The 12,991-nt window shown below is 43.6% G+C and overlaps 1 protein-coding gene across 1 annotated transcript; it reads right to left on the bottom strand.

The window, feature by feature from the left end:
• Nucleotides 1-11,323: 11,323 nt before the first annotated feature.
• On the bottom strand, nucleotides 11,324-12,776 carry ND-B22 (NADH dehydrogenase (ubiquinone) B22 subunit). Its single transcript, XM_089576959.1, has 4 exons — nucleotides 12,577-12,776; nucleotides 12,265-12,407; nucleotides 11,795-11,850; nucleotides 11,324-11,513 (listed from the first exon to the last, which is right to left on the bottom strand). The coding sequence occupies exons 1-4, from the start codon at nucleotides 12,672-12,674 to the stop codon at nucleotides 11,373-11,375; spliced, it is 438 nt and encodes a 145-aa protein (XP_089433085.1). The 5' UTR covers nucleotides 12,675-12,776; the 3' UTR covers nucleotides 11,324-11,372.
• Nucleotides 12,777-12,991: the final 215 nt, after the last annotated feature.

Here is a 12,991-nt window from a genome sequence, read left to right as displayed (position 1 = left end):
TGCTGTTGAACATCCACATGACTGGACACGTAGATTTGTACCAATGCGTTGTTGATGCACAGTGACGACGGTATTGTGCCTGAGGTTTGAGCATTCCCCAACTGCCAAGAATCTGATGACGAGGAGATCGACCTGCCACCAGTTGCCGTGAACACTTTAACCGTGATTGGTTAAATAATGTTATTAAAGCAGCTTGCTGCTTGGCCTCTATGTGAAAATACGTACGACCACTCTGAAGAGCTTAGAAAGCGCCTTGATATGGTCTACTTTGAAGGAGCCGATGCACATAACAAACTTTGCTAAGAAACAAATAGCAGCTTCGTCGGGCTTCTCAATTTTGGCTGTAAATGAAAAGTCCACTTACTGTGAACCTCAGAATTCAACGAATGCAATCCACGGGACCGTTAGGTTCGTTAGAAGTGGCCTCAGCTGTACTATAGGCAAGTTGATAAGTGTATATCCCAACCCCAGTGTAGCAGCTCCAGCAAATAGAGAAATCCGTTTTCTCGAAAAACTGTGTGGTTATTGCAAGCTTTCTGGCATATTGAATCATTCTTGCTGTATTGCTGGTAGTAGTGCTGATTCACTTGCATACCCAGGTGAACACTGTTTTCTTGGGTGACATGGAGTGGAGTGTAATGATAAAGCATGTGCTGTTTGGTTGCTATGGCCCCAGAACTGTCACCCATTTTCTTTATTTTTGAGGATTCATCTCCCCTCCCAGCATTGGCAGCATGCAGGTGGCTACATAGGCATGCCCAGTGTAGCGCATGCTGCAGTGCTCTGCCAACTTGAAAACTCATTAGGGTTTTAGTTGGAAGAAGGTCATTAGCCGAGAGGAGGGTAATTTTTAATTGCATAGTATAGTTCCCTTAACAGGACACACGTAGAAGAAATTCTTGTGAGAAAACATTTGAGCCGTGACCTCTGAGCGAAAATCATCCAGTGCAATCTGACAGACTTGTACCATTTCAGAGGCCCTAAAACATCTGTGCCATCTGTTTTCTGCATTTCTTCCTGTCACATCTCATCTGCCATGCATCTCTTGGATCAGCATGGCTTTTGTTTTATGACCAAATATGTACATGCACAATCCAGTGTACATGTAACACTGGTCTGTGTATGTAATGGGCCTCGGGCATGGGCTGTCACTGTACTTTTCAGTGCATTAGAAATGGCTAGGGGATAGGGAAGCCCTGCAAGGATGGAACGGTGGCATCAGAAGAAACTGTTTCGTGGCTGCTTTAATGCCATGAGAATATATTTAGATGTGTGCAGTGCAAATCGGCATCAGTTTACCGTCATTTAAGATGAAGTGAACTGTTCACCATGCTGCAAGTTACTATGCTCCATTTCATACATAGCGCTGCCAAAGCTAACATGTCATTTCGGGTAGGCTCAGTCCGCGCCCAAAAAGTAGTTTGTCATACAGCCAAAGAGAACACAAGCATATATCGTTGTGACAAACCTTGAGGGCTCTGACTGGCACCACCTAGACTTCGTTTTACCTCTGGCCACATTTTCATCATACGACTCATGGAGACTTTGAGAAGCAAGAATTACAAGTGGCACCATGATACGTGGCTGGTAGGACGAATCACTCTTTCTTAATTTACACCTAAAAAGTAGTGCACACTCAGTGAAAATTATAGCCAAAGGGCCTGAACACTGAGCACCTTGCAGCTTTGACCGTGATTTGCTATGCTGCCACTTCCGCAACCTCCGTAGCGTTGCCTGCTATGTTTGAAACGGAGTATAGTCCTGTTACGTGAGCCATGTACCTGCAGTCAGTTGCCTAGTTTTGAATCAGCGTATTGGTGAATGGAAAAACTGAAGGTTAAGGAGCTCGAAGCCTTTCACCCCCTTTTGCATTTTTCGCTCATTTTGCTGGTGTTTTAGTTTGTGACATTTTGCTATAGTATGACCAAGACAATGGTATTTAATTGCTTCTGTGTCTTGGACAAGCTGGGTTCGTCCATGTGTTTCTAGTGAAAATGGTCATATGCAAGCTCAGCTCGTTGATGAAAAGTTTCATATTCTTGCAATGCTATGCACAAACTGATTTTGCCTGAGCATGTTCAGCTGTCGTGGTAGGTGGCAGCACAAAGTCCATGGGGCAGCGCAAGCAGCAATGAGTTTATTCAGGCTGGGAAGGTATTTTTGAAGTTCCTTTGGACAGCGGTGAAAAAAAAAAAAAAAAATGACCTTGACCATTTTTGTTAAGGAGTGCAGATAATAGCGCCGCAGGGAAGGGGTTGAACAGTGCCTTAAAAAATTCAGACATAATTTAAAGGGGCACTGAGGAAAAATGGAAGTTTGCCTGTATCAATATATTACCGTATTTTAATGACAGAGATGCTACGTTCACTGAAAACTGCTTTTATAAGCTAGGAAATTCAAAAAATCAAATAATATAGAGGTGTCGCCATTATTGGCCGATTTTGCCGGTAAACTGCAGAGCGTCAACGCAATTTTTTGGGTGCAGATCCCAGAGACTAAGCTACACTATCATTCACTTCAAAACTATGATCATGGCGTTATTTTCTGTGTAGACGTCAGGAGTTTAAATTGAGTTTTTGAGAATCCACTTTTCTCTGCAATAAATGAGTCTTTTGCAGCAAGCCAGACAAGCATCAACATACCCAGGTAGGTCCATAGAATCTATTTTTACTAAGAACAAAAAGGATAGAGTTGTCTGCATTGTTCTGTTAAGCAAGGTTAGCAGCTCTAGTAAACTGATTTATATTGAGAATATCTTAGCTCATGTTTCATTGTACAGATCCCGTTATGTGAGGCACAAACTGTTTTATATAGGTTTGCAAAGCAGAGCATTTGCTTGGTAAGTTTGCAGTGAGGAAATAGAGTTGTGTTCCTTCATGCAGTGTTGAAGATACTTGGTGCCATGCAACCTATTTCTGTGCATGCTGAAGTAGTCTTCCATCGCTGTGCAGCATCTGTTATAGTCTGGTCTCTAGTTGTGATGTAAAAGTCTTCAACTAATCAGCCGAATTTCTAGGCAAAAAAAAAAAAAATTGACGTCTTTGTTGATAATGTTGAAATTTCAGAGCTCTATGGTACTGCCAACTGTGGCTTCATTATTTGGGCAGTCTGTAAGGAACTGTGCACATGTTTCAGCGTTCACTAGTCTCTTGTTAGCAAGCACTTGCAGCATCCTTTTGAAAGCTTGCGAGTATGTACAGCTTTGTCAAAAGCTAAACATTCGGCTCACAGTGTGCTTCTAGACCTTGCTGAGTGGCTCGCAATGCATCACCAGGGTTCTATATCTATCTAAGGTAAAAGAAACTCTCGTGCTCGCGCCTCCTAGACTTGGGACTTCCACGGATGTTGCAAGAGCTCCATTGCAATGCTTAGAAGCAAAACTGTTGGGCTCTATATTTTCTGTGCATAGCATAGCTTAGCATAAGCAGAGGTTGTGATACGAGGGGCTTGCTATTCGCTTCTCTTCGACTGTGCCGCAACTAGCTCTTTTATGGTGATATGGGAAAAAAAACTTTCAGCGATACAAGCATGCGAAGAGGTGCAAAGCAATGACTGTGGACATTTTTGCTTTCTGGCATCTTGGCAAAAGGCTGACAGATAGGTGTGTGATAGGCCGTGTGTGGATGCATTGTCACCCTGTCACTCTAAAGGGCAGCTCAAACAAAAAAGATCGTTCCAGCCACACAGTGTCTACCGCTCACAAAACGCATTGTCTTTTGAGAGTTAGCTGCTCTGAGGCTTTTTTTTTCTTGGGTACTGGTATCTGTGGTGGTGACAAACTTCATTTGGCGAAGAGCAAACTTTGCGGAAATAACAAGCATGCACTCTTCAAGTAATGAGTAATAAAAGTTTGACTAGTTGGCTGAACCATCCAGCACTCGCTGTGAACAAGGGATCCGTACAAGCCCTGAAATGTTCATTTTAACTTTAATTTGTCACGTCTTGGCCAGTGCATGTTAATTGTCTCGGGAACGCCCCTTCTTGTGTGTGTGTTATTGGTTCATTTTCATCAGTGTGCCACTGTGCCATGAAAAGTCCCCACCTTTTAGTGGAACTGGCACTTCTGTTGCAGTCGCTGCAGAATGCTTCCTATGGTGGCTGTGGTTGCAGTGATCATGATGTGATTTGCATGCTTTTCTAGTAGTTAAATGTCTTCTTTGAATGGGCATTGAATAGAAATTCATTTGATATGGCATGTAGAGCTTGTTGTGGGTGTTTGAATTTTCAGTTTTTTTATAACAGAAAATTTCTTCTTTGTAGTCTGCAAGTGTTTCTACTACTGTCATTTGACAGCAGTTTTACAAAAGGCATTGATCAAGACCTGTAGACACTCCCATTTAGATGAAATCGATAAAGAGGAATTCTCGGAAAAGACGAAGACATGAGAATATTTGGTTGGCTTCCCATAGATTCTGTGTAAAGAAAAGAAAAATCTGCATAATACGGCTGTTTCTCAGTCGGTTAAGACAAACTTTCACAGTGAGGTAACTTCATGCAACAGTATTCGCAGAGCGCCTGCGAGGCACTCGAGGCAAGCTGGAAGAAAAATTTAAAGTACGCTTATTTGCCAGAAAATGTAAGATAGCCTCCCCGCACCTTCACGTAAAGGTGCAGGGAAGCGTTCTGCATGTGCAGTTAGGGAACACGGGGCACCTATGCGCTGGCCTGCACATTGCACAGCGGTCTAATGTGACCAGACCTCGGCGTCATGCATGCGTTATGTGCCGTGCGTTGCCTGCAGCAGACGGAAAAGCACGTAGGTGCAGAGTACACCTGCTAGATCCATCGTGGGAGGGAACAGCGCGAAACAAAACGACGGACAAAGTAAGAGGACACAAAGACGAGCGCTGACTCGAAACTGAATTTTTTATTGAAAAACGAAAACATATATACACCACAATCACGTGAACAAACAGAGCAACGAGCATTGGTCTAGCGTGATCAAGCGTCCTCTTACTTTGTCCGTCGTTTTGTTTCGCGCTGTTCCCTCCCACGATGTATCAGTACAAACTCGCCCAGTTATCCATCCTTCTTCAATGTACACCTGCTAGTCTTGGCGCTTACAAAATTGGATGGAAGCCAAATTTTAAACTGATGTGGCGTTACAGCATGGGTTTTCATGGAGCAGAGATCTGACATGGCCACATGTCGGTCAAGTCCACACCGTGTTGTGTAGTGGACGGAAAGATGTGATGTGCATCTGCTCGTATACTTTACAACAGCCGTGCTACATTAGGAGTGGGATAAGAGAAGGGAAAGAGACACTCATATGCTTTCAGATGCTGTATTACATGACTAGCCAGCTGGTCACCTTTGATGCACTTGAAGCCATTGGGAAAGCAGTGAGCAAGAAAAAAAAAAGTTGTCATTGTGGAAGGAACAGAAAAAAAAGACTGCGAAAAAAAAGAAAACAGTGCTGTTCTAAAGTACGACGATGTAGGCCTTTTCATACCCTTGCTGTTAAGCTTCTTATATAATGCTCTCTTTGCCATTATCTCATTACTGCACGGTAATTTTATTCATTCCTCTCGTGTAACATTTTGACACGCCTAGCATGCTCATATATGGCCTTTTAAGTTTGCCTTAACCCTTTATCTAACAAAAGCTGTAAGCATCTCTCACATGCATACAAATGGTAAAATTGCTCTCACAATGACTAGAGGAGGAATGACATTACTTTCAAACTGTTTCGACGGCAGGTTTTATAGAAAAAGTGTACATATTTGTATTGGTGACTTCATAAAAAGACTTCAAATGTGGTATGTACTTGTACGCAAGTATTATCGACATAAGGAAACTTGCATTAGATTTGAAAATTGCTTCAAGAAGTATTATGAGGCACTTGACTGATGGAAAAGGCACTCAACAATTTTTCAAATTTAATTTTTTCGCCAAAATAGCCCACGTCGAACTGCGCACCCTTGCTTGTAAAAAAACATAATGGAGGCATATTACCAAAATGTAAAAACGTGCCGAATGAAAAATGAAAATTGGTTTTTGAGGAAAGAAAATGGTGCAGTAACAGTCTCACATCTCAGTGGACACCTGAACCATGCCGTTAGGGATGGGATGAAGAGGTGCCATAGTGGAGGGCTCTTTTGATCACATGGGGATCTTTTTAATGTGCACTGACAGTACACAGGCGCCTTCTGCATTTCGGGGCCATCGAATCGCAGCCACCGTGGCCTGCTGATTGGTTTGGTTGATAATTTGGTAATGATCGTCATGCAGAAGTATGGTACGTAAATGCACCACATTCTGTCTGGTGGAGTCTACTATAGTTCAATTTTGAAGAAGCGTTTCATTTTAGCTGCAGTGATACACATCCCAGCCAATATGTGCTGCGAAATAAAAGCAGCAGTTCTTCCTTGATATAACATCTTGAAGATGTTTTCGAGGAGAGCTTCTGAAAGACGGTTTTTAGAGATGGCTTTTGTGCTGCTGTGCCAGTGCGCCTTTTCTGCTCGACTCATTGCACTTGCTGAAGTTGAGCGTCAGACAGCATGAAAATCTTGTGTGGCCTGGTTATGCCTGACAAGAACTGGGCTGGCTGGGGCCCCAGCTGTGCTGCCACTCCATTTGGCAAACATGGCCTAGGCAGTAAGAAAGAGAGAGCACAGGCATGTCTTCTTTAATGTCTGTGATTGAGACTGCTGAAGGAGTGCGTAATATGCCTTTCCTTTCCTTATAACCTTTCCTCAATGCTAAGTGCAACACGGCTCTTTGATAGCTTTTAGTGGTCATGAAACTTCCCCAGAATTTGGTAGAGACAAACTGAGGTACTACAAGAGGTTCCAGCAGTCAGCTGCCTTTCTGCCATTAAAGAACCCTTGCACGTGGAGGGGAGATGCTGTGTTGGGAATGCCATGAAGAAAGTGATAGTTCAATAAAGTCAAGAACAATTGAAAATTGGAAAATTAGATTTTGAGGAAAGGAAGTGGCGCAGTAATTGTCTCGCATCTCGGTAGACATCTCAAATGAGGCATCTCGTCTCCGCACTGCAACCTTCCATCGTTTTCCTCTACTGGGTTCCTGGGCATTCAGGGATTGAGGGCAATGAGCTGGCCCATCAGCTTACCCATGACACTCTTTACTGGGCACCGTTGATCCCCTGGCCCAAGCCCTCGGAGGACAGTGGAAGACTCGCCCTGCGCCGCACCATAAAGGAAGTCTACCTCGAGCTCCGCCTCGACAAACGTCTTTACCCTCCCCTTCATCTAGCACTCACTGTGCCGGAGCCTCACCTTCTTCGGCACATCCAAATGAATGCTCTCATCACCCCCTTCCGCCTTTTTCTCTGTCGCTATCAATCAGACCCTTCCTGTCCAAACTGTCCCTCCACCTATGCGGACCTGGCCTACTGCGTCTTCTATTGTCTGGCTGCTCAGCAGTCGGGTTCCTATCTCTTCTCTGTCCATCACCACCTGGCTCATCTGGCTTAGTGCTGAAGGGGAAACAACAGCGACATCTGGTCGCCCTGGCAGTCGACATGCTTGGCCTGTAAATTATGGCCGAATGAAGGTCTTCTACTACTACCGATATATTTTAAATTGGCAAAGAAAGTCTGGTTGAAAACCAATAGTTGCACCGTGCTGTGATAAGACTTACAGTTTTCGCTGTAATCGGGCTACATTGCCTAGAGTGGATATAACTACAATTCAAGAATAGGACTGAGTGCAGTACATAAGTTAGTTTTGGTGAAAGAGACTTCAGGTTTTTTTTCTTGCAACTAGTTTCCATTTATTGCACGGTTTTAACCCTGCTTTCTCATCATCTGTAATAATATTTTGATAGGTAGATTGCCCGTATGCTGACTGTGGCACTCCCATTGGCAGCACTGCTGATGGCAAAAGACGGTTGCTGGTATCTGATAAATATCACTGCCAGATTTTATTGATAGTATTTTTAATAGCATCTTGGTGCTCTCGACTATTTTTTAAATAAAACCTATGCATCTTGGTTAATTTCACGCTCATTATTGTTATTGCAGGATGCCTAGGTAGCGCGGAAGTTGCATGTCCGTGGTGTCGGGGGATTTTCAAACACAGACTACCACAAGAGGGCAACGTTCTTATATCTAAAAATGCCACTTTCTGGTATTCATATATTTGGACTAGGAGCTTTTGATTGCTACAAAAAAATATATATAGTTGATTAAGTTGGCAGACTGTTCCTTTACGACAGTAAAAGTGAAGGACGACAGTAAGCCGATTGAGCATTTTCCTATTATAGCTGCAACAGTGCTACGAAAAAGTGTAAGCTGTAATTGACGTTCTCTATACTCAATGGGGTTCTCTGTGAAAAATGCTCGTGGCTTTTGTTGTCAGGTGCACTATACTCGAACAATAATGCAACCCTCAGATGAGCACAAAGTATGGCTTTAACGTGTGTAATCGGATTGGCATGTAATTTCTGCCACCTTAAAGGCATGCTGCGTCTGGCTAGCAGCAAGCTGCTGATACCCACCAGAAATTTTTTGCACCCAAATTGGTAAGGTTATGGGAGTCTTTTGTGGACCAAATTCCACTTCTGCTGCATTGTGCACTTAGGTTACCAGAATGGCTTAAGGTTCAACTGCATGTGTCAAAATGTATTTGATCCTCAACTGTCTAGCCTGCAGCACCCTTCATTACATTTTGAAATCTGTCGTCTTTTGCATAAAAACCTACATCAAGATTTTCACTTTTCTACTGGCTATTTAGCTTCTGTGCTAACACTATAGAAAAACAAAAAACTTGCATCTGAATTTGTGTTTCTTTTTCTCTGCAATATGAATTTATATAACATATTCCGTAAGTGTTCAACTGTTTGCTAACTCGCTGCACTGGTGGCCTAGTGGTTTGAGCATCCGCCTCAGTAAGTGGAAGGCGCGAGGTTCAGTCCCCAGTGCCACAGGGTACCCATCAGTTTTCAAATGAACACAAGCTGTCCCATGGTCTGGGCCTTGGCTTCTGTAAGGTGAAATTCTTGGAAAAATTTGTCCTTTGACCCCACTTCACGCAGACCAGAACACATAAGCCATAGCACTCGTTGGCCACACTGTCCTTATGCCATTAAAACTAAACCATTGACTAAATATCTGCAGCACTCCTAGCGCAGTGACTTCTCCATATACAAAGATATTGCCATAAAGGCAGCTGGCAGGACAGCAGTTTCCTGCCCCTTATCAACGCTAGTGCTTCTATTAGTGGCCTCTGCTGTTGTATAAAATTTTGGGGGAAAAACTAGTAAAAACTTATACTGTCGAAAGGCCATGCCAATCTGCGATATTAAAATTTTTGTGAGCATAGATGCACGCAAAAACTGTTGGCCCCTCTCTGCATGAGGGAAATTGTCAATGAGGCATATGCAAATATTTACCAAAAACAGGGCAGTGCCAAAAAGATATGTTTGGAGTAAAATCTTGCAGTTACTACGGTATGTCATAACTTTGGATGATGCTTTGGGATCTGCAGGGGTTCCTTTTTCACAATGAAAAATTAGCCATGAAAGATGCCAGTGTATCTGTCAGTAATGTTTTGCATAAATTTGGTGAATATGTCTGTTCTGTGCAATACATTGGGCATTGTCTGTATTAACAAAGATTCCAGGTGCAGCCTTGTGGACAAATTCCTTTCGTCCCAGCCTGTTTCAAGCCCAGTTTTTTGCAAGTGTTCTGCCACAGCAATTTAGGTCATGTTGTTGACATTATTGCAGTGCTATTTCGGTCTCCTCCGTAGCTTTCCTATCTTCTCGATGTAGGCAGAATTACAGTCACAGCATGGTGTCTTTGAACACTAGGGTACAATAATAGGGAACTTTGAATGAGGCAGAGCATCTTTGACATTGGCAAGATCCCCGCATAGCTGGCTTTCATCACGTTGGCAATGCACCTTGTGCTTTTCGAAGACCCATGTCGGGGCTTCACAGACGTCTGGGATGCAAGGCATTGCCATGTTTCGGTTGAGGTGTTGCTCTCGAATCTTGTGTGTGCTCTGGATGCAGATATTTCTCAAGCTGACTTCTGAACACACTTTTAATCCTTCTGGGTATCCATTTTGTTCCAAGTCGCTCCTAATTGTGCCAAGTTCCTGCTTGAGGCTGTGGTTATCGGAAATGTGCAAACTGCCGGTTCACAAGAGACGTCCCGACTGAGCGTTTGTGGGCTGGTAGATTTACAGATTTTAAATCGGGGTACCTTTAGGAATGTTATAACGGAAATAGTGCTAAATTGCACTAAGGGACAGGGGAAATAAAAAGCCGACATCACATGATGGTTGTGTTTTCTTTCCTCTTTTTCCCTTGTCCCTTTGTGCAATTTAGTGCTATTCCCATTTTAGATGAAATACCAACCAGTTCCAATCCTCGCTCTTTTGACTTTAGGAATGGGTGGGCTTCCTGTCCGTGCCAAAAATTAGGCCAGTGGGGAGTGTGTTATGCGGGCATCCAAAAATAGAATACTGCAGTATTCTTCCTTAGCAGTGAAGTGACGTCAAGTGAAGGAAAAAACCCTATTGGATCAGTGAAGTGACCATGTCAAACCTTGACATTAGTGACTCGAGAGTTAGAGAAAAACTAGCACCAAACCATACACACCACAAGAGAAAAACGAAGACGAGACGCAAGCGCGCTTGTGTCGTCTTCGTTCTTCTCTTTTGGTGTGCATGTTTTGGCGCTAGTTTTTCTCTAATTCAAGTATGCACCAACTAGCCCAAAAAGAGGTGTTAATGCAGTTGGCTCGAGAGGTTGCGACCATTTCAAATTTGGCAACCCAAGAGTTTACTGCTATACTACTACCTGACCAGACGACGTTCCATCAAAGCTTAGACAAATGTGCAGGGGCAGCTATGTTCCAAGAACAATGGTGCATTAATTTCACAAGTTCCCAGCAGGGTGAGGTGCAGCTTATTTATATTAAAATGTGCTTCTGCATTGGGAGTGATTTTGCAGCTGCCTAGTAAAGTTAATGTTTCTGATAATAGAGCCTTTACCCTAGGACACGAGCGTTGAGAAGAAAACAAGGCTAACATTTCCTGTATTGTTTCTGTGCTGTGTCAGTGCACAGTAAAGAACCCAGGTGGTCAACATTAATCCGGAGCGCTACACTGCAGCATTTCAGACGGTCCACATACAACTTTGGGATGTTAAACCCAATTTTTTGCACGCGCTGTGTGCATGCCTAACTAGACAAGTGTGTGCTGTGGACAGAAGATTGGTGGCATAAACATTTAATTCATGTCACTTCTACCAAGTTCAAAGCATTTGCTGAGGTTGAAAGCCATATTGCTTATGTAAGCAGCTGTGAAATTGTAATGAAATTTTGTAATGCACAATGCGAGACGAATTGACTATGCAACATTTAATCGATCTGCACTAGTGTCCAGAGATAGTGCTTAGTGGTGGTGCTCAGCCTCTAGCGCTGGCTTGCCATACTGCTTCTCCCAGTTTTCAATATACTCTTTCTTTCTCTGCTCTCTCCTTGCAAAGTACTCGGGATACTGGGCCTTCTCTAGAGGATGCCAGAAGTCGAGAACCTTCAGAGGAAACAAAAACAACTTTCATTAGACACTGAAAATAACATGAAAAATCCGTCTTCATGCGCTTGTGGTGCTCTAGGAAATGCTCGAACCGCACGCATATAAACACACATGCGTCTCACAGCATATGCGCCAGACCAACTTTCAAGCTGCAACTATGCTACTTCTAGGAAGTAGTAGTCTGATACTTGGTCTTTCGATTTTAAGTTGCATGCACCGACAAATCGGGTACAAATATGCGTAGCACCATGGATGGGCAAATGCTACGGAAGACTCACCCAATCCGGTGTTATTTCCTCTCTTCCATAAGCAACACCTTGAGGCGATAATGGATCTGAAATAATAAAAGGGGGGATAATGCACAGTTGAAATTTGTGCAGCAAAGAATCGTCTTCACGCGGCATTTCGTGCTTAACCAGGATATCGAGCTCGGCTCAGCCGTCACGCGACTGCCAGTGCAGAAAAATGGGAAGGCTGCTCAATGTAAAAGTTGTGTGCTTGAGCACCACAACAAATCGCAGGATAAGTGGGCTCGCGACGTACTGCGAACAGGATAGCGCACTGTCGTCTTAGAAACTCTGCAGTGATGAGCTGAAGAGATGACTATGAACCGCAGTGAGCTGCGCTACACTGCACTGCACTTCGATGTTCGGCGCATAAGCGTTTGCAACGGCGTCACACGGCAAAGCAGGGCGAGCACAGCAAGCATTAAATGGTGCACAGAACCCTAATGAAAAGGCCAACTTGCAATGCAAAGGAATAGGGTGGTCTTTCTGAAACAGCTCTTCTTCTCCTTGGTCAAGAAGCTCCTTCGCAATCCTCAGGTCTTTGATGTGACGATACGTCTCGAACCGCTGGCGCAGTTGCACCGCACTCATCCTGTATTCGTCTCTGAAAAATATTGGACACTTAAGAGTGACGCTGGGTAAAGCGCATGTCAGAAAATCTAGAAAATGACACAAAAATAAGTGCGCTAACAATACAAGGGATCTCCGTCCGTCTGTTTCACTCCCAATGAGATAAGTGCAAAGTAGGTGTGCAAGCCCGAAAACTGCCTCACCTCTCAACATTCCATGCCTCTAAGGCTCTAAGGGCCCTCTTATAAAGGCTACACACTTGAAACTTATGCGAAACAGTTCGTGTGACTAAATGAGCCATAGCGGTCACACCAAGGGCTCACCGAGCGCAGCACACCGCCGAGCTAACCGTACCAAAGGCTTTGGTACTGTAAACTGCAGACCGCTACAGACCAACCCGGATTGGTTTCATTTGTATTTAGCAAAAGCAAGGAAAAAAAGCGGTAATCATTTTTACGTCAATTTTAGATAATTGAAAAGAAAAAACACTTTAAGTTATGTACATTGTAAAGAATTTTTACAGCAAATACATTTTATTGGAATTAAGATGTTCAGCCACTGATCTCCACCAAGACCTACTGAAGTACAGACCTGCACATTTGGCACTGCTCCAGCGCG

This window comes from Amblyomma mixtum, chromosome 3 (assembly GCF_055824585.1).
Source record: "Amblyomma mixtum isolate Tamu chromosome 3, ASM5582458v1, whole genome shotgun sequence".
NCBI classification, from domain to species: Eukaryota; Metazoa; Arthropoda; class Arachnida; order Ixodida; family Ixodidae; genus Amblyomma; species Amblyomma mixtum.
Note: the sequence above shows the minus strand (reverse complement) of the source record. Positions and strands in the feature narration are given on the sequence as shown.

Bases quoted from the DNA above. Each gene is read 5' to 3' on its own strand.
- ND-B22 (XM_089576959.1), bottom strand. From the start codon at position 12,674: ATGGCTCATTTAGTCACACGAACTGTTTCGCATAAGTTTCAAGTGTGT. The intron at 12,408-12,576 runs GTGAGGCAGTTT...AATATTTTTCAG, and splicing joins GAGGCATGGAATGTTGAGAG to AGACGAATACAGGATGAGTG. The intron at 11,851-12,264 runs GCAAGTTGGCCT...TTATTATTTCAG, and splicing joins CCACCCTATTCCTTTGCATT to ATCCATTATCGCCTCAAGGT.